General features: G+C 40.1%; 1 protein-coding gene across 1 annotated transcript in view; it reads right to left on the bottom strand.

The window, feature by feature from the left end:
• CHRNA7 (cholinergic receptor nicotinic alpha 7 subunit) overlaps positions 1-19,748 on the bottom strand; it is a 124,252-nt gene extending 104,504 nt beyond the window's left edge. The window contains exons 1-2 of the mRNA XM_003940558.4: positions 19,601-19,748; positions 19,217-19,356 (exon numbers count right to left, since the gene is read on the bottom strand). Of these exons, the coding sequence (XP_003940607.1) occupies positions 19,217-19,356; positions 19,601-19,655 (195 nt within the window). The 5' untranslated portion in view covers positions 19,656-19,748. The remainder of the gene's footprint in view (positions 1-19,216; positions 19,357-19,600) is intronic.
• Positions 19,749-26,533: the final 6,785 nt, after the last annotated feature.

Below are 26,533 nucleotides of genomic sequence, written 5' to 3'. Positions count from 1 at the left end.
TGGGGCTTCTCATAAGCCCTTCTTTACTGTTGACTTTGTAAATAATGTGTGTCATGTCAACATTTTTAAGTATTAAAAATTTCTATAACTCATACATTATTCTCATATCATACACACATTAAATAATTAAAATGTCCATTAGGGCACAGGCATGGTGGATAATACAATGTCCAATGTGATATAGTTAAACAATCATGAACTCATTCTACTAGCAATCCTTTCACTACTCTTGAAAAACAAAATAAATTAATCACCAGTCCAAATGTCCATAAAGCTGCTTAAAAGTGATACACTTTATACACAAAAATCAATTCTAGGTGAGTTATAAACATAAACATTAAAGGCAAAACAACAGTAACAAAAACCCACTAAACAACAATAGAAAACTCCTAAAAAATATAGAAAAATATCTTCATGAACTTGGGGAATGGGAAGACTTTTAAAATATGACACAATTAGCACTAAACATAGAAAAAAGGATTTATAAACTAGGCTGCACTAAAATTAAGAATTTCTGTTCACCAAAAGACACCATTAATCTGTAAGCACGTTATACTTCAATTAAAAATTCACAAAAAGAGAAAAGAATGTCAAAAAAGTAAAATGATAAACCAAAGAGTCTAAGATATCTGCAAAACATATAACTGCAATGGTTTGAATGTTTGTCCCTCCAAAACTCATGCTGAAATTTAATTTCACTAGGATGGTATTGGGAGACGGAACCTATAAGAAATTCGTAGGTCATGAAGCTCCCACCCTCCCAAATGGACTAATGAGTTACCTTGGCAGTGGGATCATTATGAAGGGAGTGGGTTCACCCCTCTTGCTCTCTCTTTCTCACCCTCTCTTTGCCTTTCTGCCATGTGATACCTTCCATCATGTTATGACACAGCAAGAAGGCCTATGCCAGATGCCAGCACCTTGATATCAGGCTTTCCTGTCCCCAGAACCATGAGAAATAAATTTTTATTTTTAATAAATTACCCAATCTCCAGTCTGTTACAGCAGCACAAAACAGCAATTTAGGGTTTGTACCTGTAATATAGAAAAACTCATACAAATCAATAAAGAAAACACAAACCAACACAAAACAAAAAAAGAGAAATAGTAAAGAGACATGATTAGCTACTTCTCAAAATAAAATCTCAAAATGGAAAAATTAAAAAATAAAAATGTCCTCAACTTTAGCCATAATCAGAGAAATGCTAAGTAAAATCACAAGAAACTGTCACTCCACACCCACTAGAATGGTAAATTTAATAGACTAAAAATGCCAAGCGTTGGTGACTATGTAGAGCAACAAGATTTTTCATATGCTGCTGGTGGGAATGTTAATTGGTATAACCATTTTGAAAGTTGTTTAGCATCATCCAGAAAAGTTAAAAGCTTGCTGCTCTATGGCCCCGCTAATCTACTTTCACATCTATATCAGACAGAAATGCATACTCCTGTCCATCAAAAGACATACACCACCACATTCCTTGAAGTGTTCTTCAAAACAGACAAAATCTAAATAGCCATCAATATAATAATACGTGTTGTTATATTCATACAACAAAAAGAAAGTAGAGCTACAACAACTTGGGTGACTCACAAAAATAAAAACAAACCAAAAGAGCGAGATCCCAAAGAACACGTGCTGTGTCCTTGGGTGATTCCTCTTATACAGAGATCCAGAGATGGGCAAAACTAGACTCTGGTGTTTGAAGTAAGGCAAATAGTTTAGCTCTGCAGGAGGGAAGATCTGTATTGGGTGGTGACAGCTTAGGTGGGTTCACTTTGTGGTAACACACTGAATTGGTTTTGATATTGTGCCACATTAGTGTATATCTATTCCGTTACAATTTAAAGTTTTAAAATGCGGTTAAAGAATGACTTCTAAAATAAAATGCGTGTCTGTCTATGAGCTAGCCAGTGTGTTAAAGGTTACTTCAAATGACAATGTCTTAATGGAGAACTGGAACAACTGTTTCCTGCCTAGTGATTTCAATTGTAAATTTTATCCATTTGCACTTAATGAAATATATATTGGCAATCAGTGAGCAGCCTTACCCTAACTTTGTTAATCTAAATCCCTTATCATAGTATCTTCTCTGTGTAGCGTCTTAGATATTTTAGATTATAAACTCATTCAACAATCCTGAAATTTGAAACCAACTAAAGAGCTAACATGCCTTTTCTCCACAAAATAAAGCAAGTTAAGTTCTCTTCCCTCTCTAAGTCCTGTCCCCAGAGTATAGACACCACCTTTTTTACCCAAGACAAGAATATTTACAGACAATTCACTTTCAGTGATGCAACAGTAAACTTCCCATGCTGAGAATCACTCACAGGCGGGATTCATTAACCATGACAACTACAATTTCCTACTCCTTGTCCACTGCCACCTACAGTTTAGACAGGTCAGCTCCTGCACCTATGAGCTGACTCAGAGCCAGTAGTCAGCCACACATCCAGGCCTTTCCCACAGCCCATTCTTCTGCACTAATTTTTAACCCATAATACAAGCTTTCATATAATTCATCACTTAATTTCACATTAGTTTCAGTCCATTGTTTTGGCTAGCTGGGAGCTGAGACTCCAAGGCTTCTGCTGTATCTTCAAGCTTTACATCTTGGAAACTTAATTAGCATAGTACATGACACCTTGTCTTGAGATATCAAAAATAAGATCAACACGGAGCGCTAAGAATAACAGGAGTGTGTGTGTGTGAGTGTGCATTTACACACACATAAATATGCCTGAGTACATACTCTTTTACAACACTTTTCAATATTTTTTTGGCCGTAATAGTTTATAGCTGATGCTAATTAAGGAAATCACTGAAATTAAGAGCATGGGAATTGCAATTGGAAGATGTCAAATGACATCCTTCTTCTCTGAGGAGGAGTAAAACACGACCTAATCCTAATTTTAAAGATAAATCAATAAGAAAGCAGAGATTTTCATTGTCCTTCCTCCATGACAAGACTATTTCTTTTCCTTTAACAGAATGTCAAGGATGAAACTAAAAGCTCTGAGAGAGCTGAACCCTTCAGGGAATACCTTCAGTGGTAGCCTTGAAAGGCAACATTTACAAGAAATTCCTTTAGTAAAACTGCTTACAATTCTCAGTCTATACAGATCAAAAGAATTTTGTGGGTTTATCTCCCAGAGCCCTAAAGAGGTTCTAGAAGGACAAAATTGCTACCACAATACATGGTATCAATTATAAAGATACATTACAGATTGGTTTTTTATTTGTATCTAATAGCTGTACATATTTTGGAGGTAATAAATGTGATATTTTGATACCCATAGATAATGTATGATGATGAAATCGGTGTCGTTGGAATATGCACTACCTCAAACATTTATCTTTTATGCTGAGAACATTACAAGTCTGCTCTTCTAGTTATTTGGAAACATACAATAAGTTATTGTTAACTATAATTTCTCTACTATACTATCAAATACTAGAACTTACTCCTATCTAAATATATCTTCCATCTAACTTACTCCCCTTAACCAACTTCTCTTCATCATCTTCTCCCTACTTTCTTCCCAGCCCCTGGTAACCACCATTATACTCTCTACTTCCAGGAGATCCACTTTTGTAGCTTCTGTAAATGACTGAGCACATGCGATATTTATTTCGATTTAGAATTTCAGTTCTGCTATCAGTAATGATGAACTCGGTGGTTCTCACCAACTCTGCAGTGGGAACAATTAGAAGAGCTGGAGGTGGGGAAGAAAAATCATGTTTGAAGGCACCAGGATACTAACAGGGCAGTAAGGAACTGCAGAGACAAGACCCAGGAAGGGAGAGGAGCCCTGAGAGAGTATCAGGATTTGAGGCCGCCTTTCCAGAGCCCTGTGATTATTTAATAATGCTCAAGAGGCTAAAATTTTGAGCAAACCTTAACAAAAAGTTAAAAGGGGATGGAGTTCAAGGCTTCTTGAAGAGAGGCGCGGTGGCTCATGCCTGTAATCCCAGAACTTTGGGAGGCCAGGGTGGGCAGACCACTTGAGGGCATGAGTTTGAGACCAGCCTGGTGAATGTTGTAAAACCTGGTCTCTACTAAAACTACCAAAATTAGCTGGGTGTAGTGGCAGGTGCCTGTAATCCCAGCCTGTAATCCCTAGAGAGGCTGAGGCAGAATCATTTGAACCCGGGAGATGAAGGTTGCAGTGAGCTGAGATGATGCCACTGCACTCCAGCCTGGGTAATAAAGCAAGACTCCATCTCAAAGAAAAAAAAAAAGACTTATTGAAGAGAAAAACTCAAGTAAATCCTCTGTATTTATGCCCTATGATGTATACGCAAGAACCAGAAACAAACCGGCCTTTACAGGGACTGAAGCCCATCTTCACATCTTCTCAGCCCCTAATTTAATTAAGGTAATGTGTGGTTGCTGGTGCCCTTGGGGTGGATGTTGTCAGAAGCAAATATTAACAGGAGTAGAAGTGTTCTCCATCTCTCATCGCTACCATTTTTCCTGTACATTGTCTGGGACAAACTACAAACACAACCAGCCTCAGAAGGAGCACAGACCATGTAAGAGAAAATCAAAAAGAACCATCACTAACAAAAACAAGGGCACAAAGTGTCTTAAGAATAAAATTATCCGACAGGGCTGTCAAAGAAGTCTTATTAATATATTTGAAGAAACTTAGAACAAGCTTGAGAGCTAGAAAATATCACAAGAACCAAAAGGAAATTCTAACACTAAAGCATGCAATATTTGAAACTTTAAAAAGAAGTCAATAAACGGGACTAACAATAGATAGACATGGAAGAATTCAAGGACTGAATATTGAATATAGGTCAACAGAAAACAGACTGGATGAAGCATGGAAAGACAAAGTCATGGGAATTACAGCAAAGAATAGGAGGCATATGGAATAAAGCAGGCTTCTCCATCTCAGCACTGTTGACATTGGGGGCCAGGTCATTCTTTGTCTTGGGGAGCCATCCCATGCAATGTAGGACATTTAGCAGCATCCCTAGCCTCTTCCCAGTAAGTGTCAGTAGCATCCTTCTCCCCAGTTGGGGGAACTGAAAAAAACAAGAGGAGCAACAGTAAGGCATACAGCTGATCTCTTGAGAGAAGTACTGGAAGTCAGAAAACAGGGTAATAGACCATAGACTACAGCCCAAACTACAGCCCGCTGGCCACATGCGGCCCCCTGAGGCCATTTATCCGGCCCCCTGCCGCACCTCACTCAGGAAGGGGCACCTCTCTCATTGGCGGTCAGTGAGAGGAGCACAGTATGTGGAGGCCCTCCAACGGTCTGAGGGACAGTGACCTGGCCCCCCGTGTAAAAAGTTTGGGGACGCCTGCAATAGACACTGTGCCATGTGTAAAAGTGCTGTAACTAATCGGCAACACAAAGTCTGTATTTCTGAATTATCACGCAAAAATGAGGCAAGATAGAAATGTTTTGAAACAAATAAACATGGAGAAACCATGCTACTTCCAGACTCTCATGAAAGAGAAGTCTAAAGGGCAGAAGAAAAATTATGTGAGATGAAAGTTAGAAGATACAGGGAGGAATTAGAGTAACAAAAAAGGTAAACGTAAGAATAAATCTAAAAGACTACTGACTGCAAAAAAAAATTATAATCTTATAAAGTTTAAATATATTTATAGAAATAAAATATATGACGGTAACAGTAGATAAATTTGAATTATGGAATTAAAGTGTTGTAAAGTCCTCACAATGTATGGAAAGGTTGATGACTTTCATTAGACTTTACTTAGTCAAGGATGCCTGTTGTCATCTCCAGATCAACCACTGTAAGACGAAAAGAAATAAATATGACTAACAAACTAATAGAAGAGAAAATCAGAAGAGCATAAAATGAGCAATGAATCCAGAAAAGTGTAAGAAAAAAAGAGAAAAAAAGAACACAGAAGAGAGAGGGCTAAGTGGAAGTAAATAGTGAAGGATAGGTTTAGACCCAAATAGATCAGTAATCACATTAAAGATAACTAAAATACAAAGATCAGCAGTCTCCATTTAAAAAAAAAACAAAACTCAACTATGTATTGCTTACAAGCACCATCATAAATCATTTAAATACATTTTTAACAATGGTTTTTAAATTACAAAAGAAATACAGATTGAACATGCAGTGATGGTAAGAGTGAATGAAGAAAAATGTATTTTTAAAATGTATTTTAAAACTTGTATTAATTTACTAACGGGCCTAGGTGTACCACTTTAAAATCAATGCCTGTTAATACTGCTTAAGGCACCATACATCATGTTTATTATACCTTATAACTTTTAAATATTTAAATATTTCTCTACACATCGATAAACATAAAGAAAAGATAGCATAAACTCGACCAAAATGCCTTGTGTGTGCTGATTTTAACCCCTTGGTTTTCAACTTCTTGATTCTTTCTTGGGTTTGTTTAATTTAGTTCCTGTACAAACATATATTACTTCTGTAATTTTAAGAAACGTATCATAAAAACATTATTAGATCCAATTCCTGGTTCCTGATGCAAGAAGCTCAGAAGTTACAACTTTGTCCTAACAAGTAAGTAAAAAGTAGAACACGCTAAAAAAAACAACAGGTCTTCTTGGAGCCAAATTAAGAGGGGGACACACAGGATGAACTTCTGCTTTCAAGATTGGAGGGACAAACAAGAGCATACAGACAGCCAGGACTTTCCAGAGCAGGGACTAATGGAGCAAAAACCACCACGGGAACCAGCAGCAGAGTAAGAAAACCTGAACTGGAATTGGGAAATTGCTGGAGACTCAGTGTGTACAACTTTGAAAGGTTAAAATTCCAAAAGGATTCAATCATGGGGCCTCCCAAATATCACGAGATTTACTTCCAGAAGCTCTACTAGGTTCCCACAGGAAACACTGAAGAAGTATTTTCTTGTGCTTCTACCAGAAGGAGGTGAAAAAAGCCATTTGGAAATGGACCAGAACTTTCTGTTGTTCTTAATAAGGCCTGCCATAAGGAGAAATGAATTAACCGGAGTCTAACCTTCTGGCGTATTATCAGAGCCTGCCTGACCCAGGGGAAGGGAAATACTGAACTCCACCCAGTCTATGCAGCCTATCCCACGCAAACAGGGAGACACAAACCGAGAAATACTTACGAAGTTCACATCCAGAGGCACAGGCTCAATAAAAAAACTGAGACATAATCATAGCAGTATAGAATACTTCCCTTCTTTCCACTCCTTACCGCTACATTAGTAACTTACTAATCTACAGCAGTTCCTTTTACCCAGTACATCATGGCCACGTATCAAGAAAAAAATACAAAGCATACTAAAAGGCAAAAAAGCACAATTTGAAGAGACAGAGCCTGCATTAGAATCAGACATGGCAGAGGTATTGGAATTATCAGACGCAAATTTACAACTATGATTATTACGCTAAAGGCTCTAATGGATAAAGCAGACACCATGCGAGAACAGTTGGACAATGTAAGCAGAGAGATGGAAATCCTAAGACATAACGAGAAAGAAATTCCAGAAATCAAAAATAATGTAATACAAATAAGGAATATATTTGATGGGCTTACTAGTAGACTGGATACAGCTGAGGGAAGAATCCCTAGTATGAGGAACATCGATAGAAATTTTGAAAACTGCAAAGCAAAGAGAACAAAGACTGAAAACAACAGAATAGAATATCCAAGGATTGTGGGACAACTACAAAAGGTGTAACATATGTGTGATGGGACTATAAGAAGGACAAGTAGAGCAGGGTTCCTCATCCCCCAGGCCACAGATCTGTACCTGTCCCTGGGCTGTTAGAAACCGGGCCACACAGCAGGAGGTGAGGGGCAGGTCAGCAAGCATTACTACCTGAGCTCCACCTCTGGTCAGAGCAGCGGCAGCACTAGACTCTTACAGGAACACAAACCCTGTTGTCAACTTTACATGCAAGGGATCTAGCCTGCACACTCCTTATGAGAATTGAATGAATGCCTGATGATATGAGGTGGAACAGTTTCATCGCAAAACCATGGCCCCGACAGTCTGTGGGAAAACTGTCTTCCACAAAACTGGTCCCTGGTGTCAAAAAGGTTGGGGACTGCTGAAACAGAGAAAGGAACAGAAGTATTGGAAACAATGATTGAGATTATTTCCCCAAATTAGTGTCAACCAAACCACACATCCAGGCATCTCAGAAAACAGCAAGCCAGATACATGTGGGGAAAACAAATCCAACACTTAGGTTTATCATTTTAAACTATAAACAATCAAAGATAAAGACAAAATCCTGAAAGAAGACAAAGGGGGACAAAAACCCTTCCCTTTAGAGGACTGAAAAGATAAGAACCACATCTGACTTACCAGAAACCATGCAAGTAAGAAGGGAGTAGATTAAAATAATTAGAGCTGAAAGAGAAAGTCACCCATCTAGAATTATTAAAATTATCCTTCAAAGGATAAGAAAAAAATACATTCTCAGGCAAAAATTGAAGAAATCTGTTACAAGCAGATCTCCCTTGAAAATATGTTAAAAGAAGTACTTTAAAAAAGAAAGGAAATGATACGGGTTGAAAGTTCTATCTAAATTAAGACCACCAAAGAAGGAAGAAGTGAAGGCAAGATAAAAACTTTTGTTTTTCTTATTAATTTATCTAACAGATAACAGTCTGCTCAAAATAACAATAGCAACAATGTAGTTTATTATACTTATGTGTATATATCATATGTATATATATAATACATAAGTGTGTGTGTGTATATATATATATACACACACACACACACGTGGGGAAATCATCTTCCACAAAATCAGTCCCTGGTATTAAAAAGGTTGGGGACTGCTGAAGTAGAAAAAGGAACAGAAGTATTTGAAACAATGATTCAGAATTTCCCCAAACACCAAACCACACCTCCAGGAATCTCAGAAAACAGGAAGCCATGTATATATACACACACATGCACCTTATAAGAAATAAATGGTACAGGGACAGGAGGAAGAAATTCATTTTGCATTATAAAGTGCTAGCATTACCCACGAAGTGGAAATGGTATAATGTAACATGAAAGGTAACTTGGGTTAGCTGTAAATGTACATTGCAAACTCTAGGGAAACCACTAAAAAAGTTAAAAAAAAAAAAAAAAAAGAGGGGGGTGAACTATAGCTGATACACCAAGAAAGGAGAAAAAATATAATCATATAAAATGCCCAGCTAAACCACAGAAGTCAGAGTGAAAAACAAAAACTGAAATAAAGAGCAAAGACAACAAAAAATCAGTAGCAAATATGACAGATATTGATCCAACTATATCAGTGATCACATTGAATGGTCTAAATGCATCAATTTAAAGAGACTATAAGAGTAGATCAAAAAACAAGACCCCACTGTATGTGCCTACAAAAAAACCCACCCTAAATATAAAAACACATATAAATTAAAAGTGTCTTATGGATACAGAAAAACATACCACGCTAACACTAATCCAACAAAGTAGAAATAGCTATGTAAATTTCAGCTAGAGCATACTTCAAAGCAAGAAAAGATTCCAGGGATAAAAAGGACATTACTTCATGATAAAAAAGATTAGTTCTCCAAAAAGACATAACAATTCTTCATGGTTATGTGCCCAAAAACACAGCATCGATCTAATGAGGCAAAAACTATTAGACCTACAAGGATAAACAGGTAAATCCATTATCACAGTTGGAAACTTCAATACCCCTCTACCAGAAATCGAAAGAACCAGCAAGCAGAAAAGCAGCACAAACATGATTGAACTCAAAACACTGTCCATCAATTGGATAAAAGCAATACCTATAGTCTACTTCATCCAACAAGAGCAGAATACACATTTTTCTCAAGCTCACATGGAATATTCCCCACATTTGTGCCATAAAATGCACCTTAACAAATTTAAAAGAAGTTTAAATTTGTTCTGATAGCACGTTGCCTGCTATCAGAACACAAAAAAATTAAACGAGATCGGTAACAGAAAGATTAATGAAAAATCCCAAAATATGTAAACATTAAACAATAGTCCTTTAAATAAAGTATGTTTTAAAGAATTCTCAAGAGATATTAAAATATTTTAACTAAATGAAAATGAAAACACAACTTAACAAAATTTGTGGGATGCAGCAAAAGAAGTGCTTCTGGGAAAATCTATAGCACTGAATACAATATTAGAAACAAAGAAAGATCTAAAAATCAATATTCTGAGCTTCTATTTTAGGAAACTAGGGAACAAAAGAGCAAATTAAATCCAAAATTAGCAGAGAAATAGTAAAAATTAAGGCAGAAATCAACAAAATTGTAAACAAGAAATCAATAGAGGAAATGAATAAAAACAAAATCTGTTTTTTGTAAAACGATCAATAAAATCAATAAGCACCTAGCCAGGCTAAATAAGAAAAAAAAAGAGAAAGGACAAAAATTACTACTATCAGAAGTAAAAGAGAAGACATCATTACAGATTCTATGGGCACTAAAAGGATAATAAATAAATACTATGAACAATTCTATGCTCACGAATTTTATAACCTAGACAAAATGGACTACTCCTTGAAAGACAAAATTTCTCAAAACTCAAACCAGAAAAAAATAAACAATTTGAAAGGGCCTACATCTATTAGAGCAATTGAATCAAATAGTAATAACCTTCTAAAACAGAAAGCACCAGGCACAGAGGGGCTCACTGGTGAAGCCTACAGATTTAAAAAACAAATTACACCAATTATCTACAGTCTCTTTCAGAGTATACAAGCAGAGGAAATACTTCCTAAAACGTTCTATGAGGCCAGTATTACCCTAATACAAAAAGCAAATAAAGACAGTATAAGAAACGATAACTACAAACCAGTATTGCTGATGAACACAGATGCAAAAATGCTCAACAAAAATTTAGCACACTCTGGTGGCTCATGCCTCCAATCCCAGCACTTTGTGAGGCTAAGACAGGCAGATCAACTGAGTTCAGGATCAGCCTGGGCAACATGGTGAAACCCTGTCTCAACAAAAAAATTTAAAAATGAGCAAATTGATCTCAGCAATGTACAAAAAGAATTACAGACCATGATCAAGTGAGATTTATTCTAGCTATTCAAGGCTGACTCAACATTAAAAAATCAATTAATATAATCCATTACATCCACAGACTACAAAAGAAAAACAGTATGATTCCATCAATAGATGCAAACAATTTTGGCATAATTCAACTCCTATTCATCACAAAAACTTTCAGTAAAGGGTATAGAAGAGAACTTCCTCTACTTGATAAATATATATATATCATTAAGCATGATGTTAGCTTAGGTATTCTGTATATGTGTGTATATCTATATTTTGCATATGTATATATAAAATATGTATATGTATATATACAAAATACAAGTACATATAAATGTAAAAATATAAATATAAAACATACGTACATATATATGCATATTTATACAGAAATACAAATAAATTTATATACTTTATATATGTATATATACATATATTTATATATACACATATGAAGATAGTTTCATTTTGTATATATGTATATATACAAAATATATGTACATATTAATATTTATGTATATACATATTCAAAGAACCTATAGCTAATATTATACTTAATAAGAAACTTGAAACTTTCCCACTAAGATCAGAAAGGAGTCAAAGATATCCCCTCTCCCACTCCTTTTCAATAGCATACTGGAAATACTAGCTAATATAAAAAGACAAGAAAAAAGAAATAAAAAGTATTTAGATTGAGAAAAAAGAAGTAAAACTGTCTTTAATCACAGATGACATGATTATCTACATGGAAAATCCAAAATAACTGACCAAAAAAAAAAAAATCTCCAGGACCTAATAAGCAATTATAGCAAATTTGCAGAAGACAAGGTTAACACATAAAAGTAAATGGCGTTCCTATATTTCGGCAATTAACAAGTAGAATTCGACATTAAATAGTAATACCATTTAACCCCTCAAAAATTAAGCACTTAGGTATAAATCTAACAAAGTGTTTATAAGATCTACATGAGTAAAACTACAAAATTCTTACAAATTAAGGAAGAACTAAATAAACAGCTCTTCTATGTTCATGAATAGAAAAACTCACTATTGTCAATATGTCAGTTCTTCCCAACTTGATCTATAGATTCAATGCAATCCCAAACAAATCCCAGAAAGTTATTTTGTGGGTATCAATAAAGCAGTTACAAGGTTTGTAGACAGAGGCAAAAGACCCAGAATAGCCAACACAAGATTAAAGAAGAACAAGGAAGCCGAGGGACTGATACTATCAAACTTTAAGACTTATGATAAAGCTACAGTTATCAAGACTGTGGTATTGATGAAAGAATAGACAAATAGATCGATGAAACACAATAGAGAGCCAAAAATAGACCCACATAAATATAATCAACTGATCTTTGACAAAGACACACAGGCAATAAAATGGAGCAAAGATCATCTTTTCAACAAATGGTGCTGCAACAACTGGACAACCACACGCAAAAAGAAAAATGTAGACACGGACCTTACATGCTTCATAAAAACTAACCCAAAATGGACCACAGACCTAAATGAAAAGTGCAAAACTACAAAACTCTTGGAAGATAATAGTGTAAGACCTATATGACCTTGGATATGGCAATCACTTTTTAGATACAACACCAGAGGCACAATCCATAAGATAAAGAATTGAAAAGATGGGCTTCACTGAAGTTAAAAATGTATGTTCTGTGAAATACCATGTAAAGAGAATGAGAAAACAAGCTACTGGCTGAAAAAAAAAAATCCAAAAGACATACCCGATAAAGGACTGTTATCAAAAATATACAAAAAAAACTCTTAAATTCAGCAATGAGAAACAAAAAACACTTAAAACTTGGCCAAAGACCTTAACAGACACCTCACCAAAGAAGATATACAGATGGCAAGTAAGTTATGAAAAAATACTCCACATCATATGTCAGCGGAGAAATGCAAATTGTAAAACAATGAGATACTACTACATGCCTATCAGAATAATCAAAATCCAGAACACTGACAACACCAAAGGTTGACATGGATGTGGAGCAACAGGCGGCTCTCATTTATTGCTGGTGAGAATGCAAAATGGTACATCCACTTTGGGAGACAGTCTGCGATTTCCTCAGAAAATTAAACATACTCTTAGCATACGAACCAGCAAGTGCCCTCTTTGGTATCTACCCAAAGGACTGAAGCCTTATGTTCACATAAAAATCTGCATAGGATGCTTACAGTGACTTTACTTATAATTGCCAAAACTTGGAAGCAACCAAGATCTTCAGGAGGTGAATGGATAAATAAACTGTGCTACATCCAGACCAATGGCATATTATTCAGTGCAAAAAAGGAGTGAGCTATCAAGCTATGAAAAAACACGGAGAGAGCAAAATGCATATTACTAAGTGACATAAGTCAATCTCGAAAGGCTACATACTATATGATTCCAACCATACGACATTCTGGGAAAGGTTCAACAATGGAGACAGCAAAAGGTCAGCAGCTGCCAAGAGTTGTGGTGAAGGTAGTGATAAAAAGAGCACAAAGAAATTCCAGGAAAGTAAAAATACTCTGTACCATACCATAATGATGGTATTATACATTGCACCATTATACATTTGCCCACACCCACAGATTGTACAAAACCAAGAGGGAACCCTCTTATAAACTATGTATTTGGGGTGATGATGATGTGTCAACGCAGGCTCATCAATTGTAACAAATATACTACTCTAGTGGGAAACCTTGGTAATTGAGGAAGCTGTGGGAAATCTCTGAACCTTTGAGGGAATGTGTTCTCTTTCCAAGTCTACAAGGGGGCGTAGTTTTAGGGGCAAGAACTTCCCAGCATCATGCTCCCCTCCCTCCACTCTCCCGGAGATTTAACTTTTCGTGTTTAAATTTCGAGGGCTCAGGAAGAAACTAAGAGTCATTCACCCCAGCCGAAATTTAAAGGAACTCCTTTCATTGGTCAGAGGAACTTGGGACGGTGGGAATTTCTCCCAGGATAAATTCCCCTGCTCCTTCACCCACACCAGATTTCCAGCTCCCTGGAATCCCCTCCCACATAGCGGGAGCTCTCTTTCCCCTCTTGGATTTTCCCTCTGGGGTTCCCCTCCACCCGGTGTGGAAGCTGTCTTTCCTCTCCTGGATTCCATCTTTCTGGATTCTCTCATTCAGTGTGAGGGGAGTTTTCCTTCTCTGGTTTTCTCCCTCTGGGAACACTTCTCACTCAGTGTGAGAGTGGCTTTTCTTTCTCTCATTCAGTCTGAGAGCCAGCTGTTTCTTTCTCCTTCTCCTTTTTCTCTCTCTGCCTAAATAAATCACTTTTCTGCAACACTTTTGGGGTCTGGCATCTATTTCACGAGCACACTGTGCCGTGGTCTCCTCTCTCATTCTTGAGAGAGTGACAGACCACGAACCTAGAGAAATGTCCTGTCAGGGAAGCCAACAGCTCCCCTGAACCCCAACACCTTCATCTTACTTTTGCTGTGAAGCTAAAACTGCTCAAAAAAGTAAATATTTGTTTTTAAATTATAAAGGCCAATACCTAATTAGAGTTTTATAATATTTGATAATATTTTGTTGGAGTTGTAGCATTTTAAATAGTGGTTAATGAATGTGAAATCACAAATTTTGCTAACCTAAGCAGAGGGCTACCCAAAGGAATCTGGATAACACATAAGCCCTTAGGACACTGGGCTCCACAGCCCTGCCTGCCATCTTCAGTAGCAAAGCCTAAATGCATGACCACTTAGTTCTGCTGTCTTGTGGCTAAAGCTTTCAAAATGCTGAATTTGTATTTCAAAGCAATAAGATACCAAAAGAATCAATTTTGTATAATTATGTGTTTTACATTTATATAAAATTACATGTTGGTTCATATTATTTATTTTAAAAACCTTGACTTCTAGACATGCTTTATAACCAATGCATATTTATTTTATGCAAATTCACACTTAGAATGGCCTTTAGATGCATGTGCTCAGGTGACTGACCAAAAAGCACAAATAAAGGAGAAAAATTATGGAAACTTGGCAGATTACAACCTTACATATGCATCACTTCAAAATGATTTCTTACATATTATCTCATTCCCAGCCCAGTTACAAGCCCAGGAAGTAAATTAATAATCACCAGAAGTCAGAGTATGCATTTAAGAACAATTTAGGCACTTCCATTTAGCAAATTCATTGATTCATGATGTTTATATACACAGTTATACATCATAGACGGTGCATCAAAAACATCTCTTAAATCTGCCCCCTTCTCCTCAACCCCACAGTGGCCATCCTAGTTCCAACTTCCTTGTCCCTTCCCTTTCTCTCCCGCTCTCTAACCCATCTCACACACACTGCTCTCAGCATCTTCTGCTTAAACAGAGATCTGGTTACTTCCCTCCCGTTTAAAACTCCACCGTACCTTCCCTCTCTGCCTACTGCTTTGCAAAGGGGCCTGCTGAATAACTAGAACAGACCACAGCAGGTCAAGCAATTCCTTTGCAGGCTCACGTTGTGCCTCTAATATGTATGCAAAGTTTTTTCATTCCAATCTATAATTTATACTTGAATTTAATACAAATATCATGGTTTGGACCGTTTCCATTTCTAGGAAAATATGCATGGCAAGCTGGCCTTACAGCTTCCAAAACCCCTGGCACACTGCCTCCTAATGTCCTCAGAGATGCCCAGACTAGGGCCAGGTGAAATGTAAACTTGTGGAGGAACTCAGGACACTTCACACACTGCAACCTACTGTTCCCCAGACTCATTCTGCACCTCCTACCAAAGAAAAAAATCATAGCCTCCCCGTTGTAAGGTGTGCTTCTAAAGCATCATTCTTACCAAAGGGTCTGTAAAACTATCAGTAGTTTGGTCAGTACTACATTGGTCTTTTAGAATGTCTCAAAAAACACAACACATTAAATTTTCTGAGAAGTCTTGCAGCCTGTAGTGAAGATCCACAGGTTGCCAGTAGCCCACAAAACACACCCTGTTGAAGGTGAGCTGTCCTCCACTGCACTTCAGTCTCTCCTCAGCCTGTTCCCATTACCTGGAAAGGATTTCCTACTTTCAGTGGCAAACTCCTTCCCATTTTTAGAACTCTAACCACTGTCTCTTTAAAGCCATTCTCAGCTGCCCTAATTGGGAACAATGTTTTCTAGCACTTTGTGTAGATATTTATGTTAAATTTCATCACATGTAGTAATTTTGGATTTACCTGCTAATCTCCCTAGCCAGATCATGAGATCTCTGAAAGAAAAAATAATCCCTCATTCATCTGTTAATTCTCAGCATTTGTCAAAGTCCACAGTAGGAGCTCAATAGCATGTGTGGAATAAATTGATGAAAGAGTAAATGACCTTTCACAAAAATAAAACATGTAACATCATATGCTGTCTCCCTATCACTCCAGTCAGGAATCTATGCGGACAAAAAAGGAATCAGTAACAATATTTGGGAGGAGGAAAACCAATTATTGTGGTTTCTAGACAAGCCCAGTTAAAACGGGCAACAAATGTATAAAGAGAATCTACACCAGGCGACATTTTGCCATAGGAAGCCTTTACGAGAACCATTGTGTCTCTGTCCAGAGTGCTGAGATTTCAGCTGGAAAGACCTGGCTCCACTTCAAAAACCCGGCAGAGCCAAGTAAGGCTGGAATACAAATGTTTGCCTATTTCGTTATGTCTGATAGACTTCAACTTCATCCAGGATCTCAGGAAAGTCACATTAAATTAGTTACAATTCATCCAGTTTAAATAAATTAAATGACTGTGTTCTGCAGAAGTTACCAAGTCTAAAGGAAGCAGCAGATGAAAGACAAAGGACTTGTCCAATGTTGGTTTTCCTCAAAGCCCTCTCTCTAATCACAGAGTGACCTTGGGCAACTGACCACACCTTTCTAGGCATGAACTTATTGACCTCTGAGTTGAGCAGTCACATAATTAAGATGGAGCAGACCTTCAGTGAATCACCAGTGTACAGCAAGCACTTTATCTTATTTAATCCTTCCAAAAGTCTCTGAAGCAGGTATTACTATCCTCATTTAACACATGAGAAAACAGGCCTTGGAAAGGTAAGGTGGTTTGTTCAAGGCCACTCCCTGAACACACAGCATTGACTGGCTGGGAAATTCAATGTATTCACAGCCCACCCTATGGCCAAGGTGGGAGAGAAACTTTCTCCCGCCCCCTTCCCATGACCTCTGGCTGCCGACAGCCTTCTTCACATGCATTTCCTAAGGACACTGGAATATCATTGACACAAAGTTCCAATTTGCTATTTTTGTAATTTTCTAACACGACAAAAGTTGTTATTTTTAAATGTTCACGTGGTGTAACACTAACTTATGCCTAAACTTCTCCTAAGACTCAACGCTTCTCATAATAACTTGGTTTCCTAAGAGTCTCTTAAAGAAGCAGACATGCCCAGAAAAAAGCCTGCAGTTTCTCCGTGAGTGGTCCCTTCTCTAAAAGGGGCTGCCGCAGCCTTAACAACCTCAGAAGTCTGCTCAACTGCTTCCTCCTGTTCCTCTACTGAGGGGCTACTGCATCATCACCCCCATCCAGGCCACACAGGGATACCCACTCCAAGGGAGGCAGCTGTGGAGCAGCCACAAACAGTGAGGCAGCCTGGCTGGAGCTAACCCTGGGCAAATGGGGGAAGAGGCAGGTACAGTCCCTTTCTCACCCTGTCATACACCACTTGCGGAGTGTGTCAGCTCTGCTGCCTGGTCCTTTTTCACGTGGTTTCTTCATGAAAATGACCATAATCACATATCTAGCTTTAAGGTCCCTTCAACTTCTTTACATATTCTTTAGTTGATCACAGTGACTGATAGGGTACTACAGTGTCCATTTTATTAACAAGAAAGCCAAGGCTCAAGATGCTTAAGAAACTTCCCTAACACTAGCCACCCAGAAACCAACACAGCCAGAACCCACCGAGGATCCCAAATACAAATCCTGAGCTCCTTAAAGGAAGTGAGGAGCTGCTCCATAAACAGCAACTTTTGCTGTTTTGCAACCCATGAAACTGCACCTCCCTTCCCCTACAGCTCTTCTCTCATAATAACTTTTCCTCATCATTGCATACACATTCAATATTTTAAAGCATGATTCTGCCTGTAGGAGGAAGTACACATTTAAGGTGAGTGCAGTATTGGAAGGGAAGCAACATACTACAGCAATTTTAACAAGGTTAAGTGATACACCATTCATCAACATGATAGTAAGGGTAACTTTATTTGTAGGAGTATGAAATATCACCTCTTATCTTATTCTACTTTGCCAGGTGGCTCTTAGCACCATTTCTTTTTTAACCAGGAATTGTGGCTATTCTCTCACCTCTTTCATACCATGCTCTCCCTCCCAATGAACATCATCAGCCCTGTGCCCACCCTGCCCCACTCCAGGGTACTCCACGATAGACTCCAATACTCTGTATAGACAAGACACCAAACCTATTTATAATGAATTAAACACTTGCGTGAAGTATTTGTATCGTATGGAGAATATACCAATGAATATTGAATAACCAAAGCACCATAGAGGAGCAAAAGGCAAGTTTACACAGATTGGCCAACTGAAATGGGCACTAAAGGCTGCAAGGCAAGAGGCCCATGGAGCTGGAGGGACAGACACGTGTATTCCTGGTGGGGAGCCCAGAGACCTCAGAGCAGGACTCCAGGTACCTGTCCTCACCAGGAAGGCAAAGCATGCCCGTTGCTAGGATGGGGGCACAGTGAAAGCTCACAGCTGCCTCTCTTGCCCTCTGCCTGGACAGATTCACCAGCTGCAAAGCTCAGAGCCAGGCCCCACCAAAGAAGTTATATACCATAGGCGGCAGAAAAGTCTAGAAGTGGCTAAATTGACACCCAATGCTGGACTGCATGTCAACACTTAACACCGTAAGGGAGACTAAAAAGTGAACGTCACTTTTTAGTGTTCTTGCTACTGAGTCCCAGTTCAGGACGCTTGAGTTTCTAAACCGAGGGAAAGGCGGGGCCCAAGTACCCACACACAGGTGGCCCGGGTGATGGAACAAGCTTCACCAGGTCCCTCCTTGGCGGGCGGGGAGACCGAGGACTGAGACACTCGGGAGAGGGCAGACTGGGGACAGGCTCAGAGCATGGCTCTGCCTCGCCTGGGGCCAGTTAGGGTGTCCCAGCCGAGCTCCCCCGCCGGCCATCGGACGCTTTCTAAAACGCCCCTCGGAGCCCAGGGAGGGGACTCACCACGTCCATGATCTGCAGGAGGCTCAGGGAGAAGTAGACGGTGAGCGGCTGCGAGTCATTGGCCACCGGCCTCTCCAAGGGGTTGTAGTTCTTCACCAGCTCCTTGTAGAGCTTCCTCTGGAACTCGCCTTGCAGGGACACTAAGGAGAGGAGACCCGGGCAGGGGGCTCAGGCAGGCCGGCGAGGGGCGTACTCCCATCCCCCCCTGGCGGCGTTCCCGTCGCCGACCCGGTGCAGCCCAAACAAGCCCACCCCCGCTGCGCCCCCGCAGCCCTCGCCGAGGCGGAGAGACCCCAAACCTGTCCCAGGCGCGGGGCCGCAGAACCGCCCGGGACGTGCCGGGATCCCGTGGAGGAGTGGAGGGCGGGGAGACCGCGGCTTTACCGTGCAGGAGCGACGCGGCCAGCGCCAGCCAGACGCCTCCCGGCGAGCAGCGCATGTTGAGTCCCGGAGCCGGCGCGCCCCACGCCTCGGCTGCCGCCCGGGCCTGCGCCTGCGGCCACGGAGCCGCCTCTCCGCCCCGCTCGCGCGCTTTAAGCAGCCGGGCGCGCGCCCCCGCCCGGCCCGCCCCCGCGCGCCTCTCCACGTGACGAGCCCCGCCCCCGCCCCGCCCCCATGCCGCCCGCCCGGGCCGGCGTCTCGGCGGCCGCCCGGGGAACTGCAGGCCCGGGTGCGAGCGGGCGGGACCCGCGGCTGGGCACGCTCCGGGCGCCTCCACCCGCAGTCTCACCGAGCGCGCTCTCCGCCTCGCGCCTCCCGTCAGGCCCGTCGCTGCCCAAGGCCGGGCTCTGCCTCCCCCCGCTCCCGCTCTCAGCCAGAAGCTGCGCCGGGCCGTCGCTCAGGAGAAAGCCGGGAGGATGCTGGGGTCCCGTCCCCCAGGACCCCCTCCTCGTGAGGCCGCCGCGAGGAAGCCCCCTCCTGCCGCTTTCCGCAGTGTGCCCGGCGCCGGTCGGCAGCCGGCCTCGGCCGGGCGGGAAGCGCTGAGGCCCCCTGTGGGGCAGGAGGGAGGCCGCCGGCGCGTGGCGGGATTCCCGGCGGTCCCCGAACGTGTGGCTGGTCCTTTTTTAAAGGAGATTAAACGGATGGAAAAGTTAACTCCAGCACTTGGGGTTCTCACCTCGGCCCTTTTGAGCGAGCGCACTGGGATAGTTAACGCGAAGGAGAGGCTCGGACAGGCCCGGGGAGTGCGGAGGGTTCCGGCTGCGGAGGAGCCGCGCTTCTGGGAAGGGCGGGAGGACGGCTCCGAGGGGCGGCTTCCCGGGAGGGGGAGCTCGGCCCCGTGGGCGCGCCGCGTCCGCGTAGGGGGCGCTCCCGCTTTCCCGCCTCCCCAGCGTCCCAGCTCCGCCAGACCGACTCCCACGCCCACGTTTTTCAACCGCCTGAAACCAGGGGATCCTTTTAAGACTCCCAAGAAGTAGGGAAAGGCTCGGCACAAGGTGACTGAGCTTGACTGTACCCCGGTGGCAGGCATGGAAGACTGAGCCCAGTTCCTTGACTTGGAAGAATGAAGTGCGTTGCCCTTGCCGTGAAGTGTCTTAAATTAAAGCAGGGGTATTCCTGTTCTTGGACACGTGTTGAAACAAATGTCTGCACAGGCTCTCGTAACTGCGGTAAGGGCCTAGAGGAAGGAGGATTCGCAGTTTTTGGAGGGATCATAGAGGAGGTGACAGCTGAACTAGATTCACCTCAAAGGACAGCAGTGGTTCAACCAGGAGAAAGGGAAGCCGGGGTCCCTGCAGAGCAGACGGGCGGGCCCTGAGCTTCATCTGGTTCCTGAGTGCCCCCAGCACCTCCGGCAGCCTGGACAGCACAAAGCAGACACTTAGTGAAGAAATTATCTGCAGGGGACTGGTTGTTGGTAAAGAGGGAATGACAAGAAGGGACCTAAAACCCAGTAAAAGAGTAGAGAAAGCTCATGAAGCATCAGTGAAAAGATTCTCACTAGCGCATCCCCTCCACTGATCATGGGACTGTAACACTCTGCCAAGCGTCAGCGCTGAAAGTGCCCTGCCTTCCCTTCTAGAAGAGCATGAGCCCATGAGGCAAGGGAATTTATTTTTCTTGAGTATGGCCATTGGGATCACATCCCTGAAACCAGAACTGCTTCCTTACCTACATGGCATCCCGTGATACCGGAAACCTAGAAATAAACCATTTTCAGGTGGGACAAGCAATTCGTAAATCTTTGTTTGTCCTCTCTTCTCTGCCAAGCACTTGGAGGACTCAGAGTCGCAATCCACTGACTCAGCTCACGACGGACGACTGTGGGGAGTGTGGAAAGTGAACCGGAGTCTCCCCTGTACCATGAAGTAGGTCTGTGAGTTTGGCTGTATTGACTCCCATCTGCGGGAATCAGGTTTTTTATTTGTGAAATGAAAAGAGTAGGACATTCTCAGAATAGAGATGACTGGACTATGTAGGTTCTACCCTCACTCCCGTTCCCAATGTAAGAAAACAGTGAATAAACATAGCAGGATATGAATATATGCCTAGGCATACCGAAAATATGGGTTCTGAGGGCAAGAGGAAAATTGTGACACACTCTCAGGAGGTAAGGTGACCTTGGGCTTGGGGCCTGTGAGAGGTGGGGAACTGGAATGGAGATATTCGCATAAATCCAGAAACTGGTAATCTCCCCTCCAATGTTAAAAAAAAAAAAAAAAAAAAAAAAAAAAAAAAAAAAAACCAGAAAACCAACCATTAGCGAGGGAAGTGGAAGGACACATGTTTTCTACTTAAGCTCCGGATAGAGGGAAAAAGATAATTACACATTTAAAAACCAAAAAGTGCATCAGGCTTAGGTGTGGAGTCCAAATGTGTATTACATGGTTTAGGATTCAAGAATTCCTCTGGAGGAAGATTTAGTAACTTTACACACATGGGATTCCAAAACGCGCCTCCAAATCACTATATTCAGGAAAATAAGTTCAAAATAAAAAAGATAACCAATTCAAGGAAGCAAACTCTACCTCATCCTAGGACATTGTCATGAAGGGACAATAGGAGAGTAAACAGGAAAATGTGTGCCTCACACTTTCAGACAATAGAACACTGAAAAATAAACTGTAACATTTGTGGCTGGGCGCAGTGGCTCATGCCTGTAATCCCACCACCTTGGGAGGCCAAGGCGGGTGGATCATGTGAAATCAGGAGTTCGAGACCAACCTGGACAACATGGTAAAACCCTGTCTCTACTAAAAATACAAAAATTAGCTGGGCATGGTGGCAGGTGCTTCTAATCCCACCTACTCAGGAAGCTGAGGCAGGAGAATTGCTTGAACCTGGGAGGTGGAGGTTGCAGTGAACAGAGATCAAGCCATTGCACTCCAGCCAAGACAACAGAGCAAAACTCTATCTATAATAATAATAAAATATGTACATTTAAAATGGTAAAGCCATTTATCATACTGAGTGATGTCAGTTGCAGTGATAACCCTCAATTATCATTGGCTTACCACAATGAAAGTTTCTTTCTCACACCGTAATCTAAAAGTTCAGTTGGCTTTGCTGGGTGGCTGCTCTCCTTCCCAGGTCCTTCCGATACTGGATAGTGAATGTAAAACAAAAGCAAAGTCAAAGAATAAATTCTGAGGACTTTTTTTTGTTTGAGTCAGAGTCTTACTCTGTTGCCCAAACTGGAGTGCAGTGGCATCATCTCAGCTCATTGCAACCTCTGTCTCCCAGGTTCAAGCAATTATCCCGCCTCGGCCTCCTGAGTAGCTGAGATTACAGGCCCACACCACCACACCCTGCTAATTTTTGTATGTTTAATAGAGACAGGGGTTTCATCGTGTTGGTCAGGCTGGTCTCGAACTCCTGACCTCATGATCCACCCACCTCAGCTTCCAAAAATGCAGGGATTACAGGCATGAGCCACCACGCCCAGCCAGGAACTTTTCAATATTGACAAAAGATATCAAACTACATATTCACTTGATATGAATTTGATTACTGTTGAATTTGTTAGTAGAATTTTTAAAAATATTCTATGTATATCCATGAGGGATATTGCTCTACCATTTTCATTTCTTGTAATTTTATCATCTGATTTTGGTAGAAGAATTACTATGGTCTTATGCTTCCTCCTCCTCTACTTTGTAAAATAGTTTGTGCAAGATATAATTTCTTTCCTAAATGTTTTATGAAACTATCTAGTGAAACTATCTGTGTCTGGAGACTTTGTGGAAAGATTATTTTCTTAATATTAACCCAATTTTTAATAGATACATAGTACAATCCAGTTTCTATATCTTCTTGGGAAAAACTTGCTAAATTGTATTTTTAAACAAATTTGTCCATTTCATTTAAGTCATTGCATTTATTGACATAAGGTTATTATGTGCCTTTATTACCTTATTTATAACTAAAGGTCATGTGGTGATACCTCCTCTTCGTTACTATTTCAAGGAATTTGTGTTTTCTCCTGTTTCTTCTTAATGACACTAAGGTTTGTCAATATTACTAATCTTTTCAGAGTACAACTTTTTGCTTTGTTAATTTTCTTAATTTTATTTTTTTTAATTTCATTGGTTTCTATTCTTATGTTTCTTATTGCTGTTTACTTATATGAGGTTTAATTTGCTCATCTTTTACAAGTTTCTTAAAGTGTAAACTCAGGTTGCCGATTTCAGATTCTTTTCAAATGTAAGCATTTAAGTATGTAAATTTCCATCTGAACACAAGTTGCCTCCTAATTTTGGTATGTTCTATATTCATTACCTCCAGTTCAAAATATTTTCTAATTTCTTCATGATTTCTTCTTTGACCAGTGGTTTACTTCAAATTATGCTTTTCTGTTTCCAAAACAGCACGTTTTTTTCTAGATATATACTGTTGGTTTATACTGTCAATCTCTCAAACTGTTTGTTCTAGTTTGGCACAATGTATGAGTGATCTAGTTACCTCACATAATTTATCTACTTGTCTTTGACTTAATTTCAGATTTTTTTTTTTTTTTTTGCTTATTAGTAATTTGATCTCAATGTGGCTTTTAATTTGCATTTTTCTGATTACTAAGGCAGTGGAACAAGTTTTTATATATTTATTGTTATTTTGGGTATCCTTTGTGAAGTGATTTCTCAGGTCTTTTGTCCATTTTTCTATTGTGTTGTCTGCCTTTTTCTTATTTATTTGTAGGAATTAATTCTTCATACAGAATGAGTCCTTTGTCAGACATCTATATTGAAAATATTTTTTAGAATTCTGGCTTCATTTAACTTTCTTACGGGCATCTTTTGATGAATAGATATTCTTAATCTTAGTGTAGTTCAATTTATCAACATTTCCAGTCACAGTTTGCATTTTTTGTATTGTGCTTTAGATTGCTTTGTCTGTCCCAAGGTCGTGAAGATAACATCCTGTGTTTTCCTAGAGTTTTATGATCTTACCTTTCATGTTGAGATCCGTCACTCATCTGGAATTAAATTTTGTGTATGCTATGAAGTGTGGTAGGAATAGGGATTTATTGTCTTATATGAATATTAAATTGACTCCATACCACTTAATGAAAAGATAGTCTTTCTCCCTGCATTGCTATATCACCTCTGTGTATCACGTAACAGTGTATATGTGGGTCTAGTCTATTTGCTTAGACTTGCACCCATATCACACTCTTTTAATGACAATAGCATTAGTGTAGGTCTTTATACATGGTAGTGTGAATTTTCCACCTTTTTAATATTTCTTCAAGATTGTCTTGAATATCCTTGACCCTTTTCATTTTCATAAAATAAAATAATTTATTTTATATTAACTGGACTGGGATTCCATTGAATTTTTAGATCAACTTGGGAAAGATTGATGTCTTTGCTGAGTCCTCTATTATACAAACATGTTTTCTTCCACTTATTTAGATCTTATTTAATTTCTCACAATAATATTTTGTAGTCTTCAATGTAGATATTTTACCAAACTTTCATAAGAATTATTCATAAACACTGATGTCTTTTGATGCTGTTAAAATGACTTATTTTTTACATTTAATTTTAAAACCATTACATGTATAAAAATATACATGATATTTGCATATTGATCTTGTATCCAGTGAAGTTCTAAACTCTCCTATTGATTATAATGGTTTTTCTGTAGATTATCCTTCCCAATCCTTATTCTTCCATTTCTTTTTCTTGGCCTGTTTTGCTCGCTGTAACACTAGCTGGGACCCTCAAATTCAATACTGAGTAGATACCAGAGCATGCTTCTTTGTCTCTTTTCTGATCTCAGACAGAAGGCCTTCCATCATTTACCACTGTATTAGTTCCCTAGAACTTCCCTAACAAAGTACTGAAAACTCAGTGGCTTAAAACATATAAATGTATTGTCTCGCAGTTCTGGAGGCTAGAAGTCTGAAATCGAGATGTCATATGCTCCTGATGAGACTCCAGGGAGAACTTTCCTCATCTCTTTGCAGTTTCTGGTGGTGGCTGGCCATCATGGGTTTTCATTGGCTGGCAGCTGCACCTCTCCTATCTCTGCCTTCATCTTCACATGTTGTTCTCCCTGTGTGTCTGTGTTCAGATTTCCCTCTTCTTATAAGGACACCAGTCATATTGGATTAGGCCCCAACTTAATGTCCTCATTTCAATTTGATCACATCTGCAAAGACCCTATTTCTAAACAATGTCACATTCACAGGCATTAGGGGCTAGGATTTCAACATCTCTTTTGCTGGAGACGTAATCCAACCCACAACAACCACTAAGTAAAATGTTAGCTGTAGTTTTTTGTTGCTCTGTTTTGTTATTTTATTTTTTTAGATAAATCTTTTCACAAGAAGAAAATTCCCTTCTATTCCTACTCAAATAACAATCCTTAAAAAGCACAAATGAGTATAGAGTTACATCTTTGTAAAGCATTTATTAAGATGAGATTGTTTTTATCCTGTGTTAGTATTTTGAATTGCAATGACTTTTTATTGTTGAGTTAACCCTACACACAATACAAAGACCTAGATTATTGATCAGATTTATATGAAATTCAAGTCTCATTCAGCACCCGCCTTTACTAATGATTAGTTAAAGATGCAAGCAACAGCAGCAACATACACCACGTCAATATCTGGGAGACCCTGAGCTCTTCACACTCAGCTCTCTGCATCTCCTTTTCCTACTCAGAGTGAATTCTGCATTCAGAGGGAGGACTACAAACTGCATAGAGGGCAAGTTAGCACAAGAAAGCAGTTGGATTTAGTTATCACTCAGCTTTTACGTCCTCCAAGGCAGGCAGCCCTGTACTGGCTACATGACTACCTTCTATTGCCCAGTGCCGAACTGCAACCCATAAATTGAAGATCTATTTATAACAGATATTAGATACAAG

Source organism: Saimiri boliviensis, chromosome 5 (genome assembly GCF_048565385.1).
Source record: "Saimiri boliviensis isolate mSaiBol1 chromosome 5, mSaiBol1.pri, whole genome shotgun sequence".
NCBI lineage: Eukaryota > Metazoa > Chordata > Mammalia > Primates > Cebidae > Saimiri > Saimiri boliviensis.
This window is presented reverse-complemented; position numbering and strand designations above follow the sequence as displayed.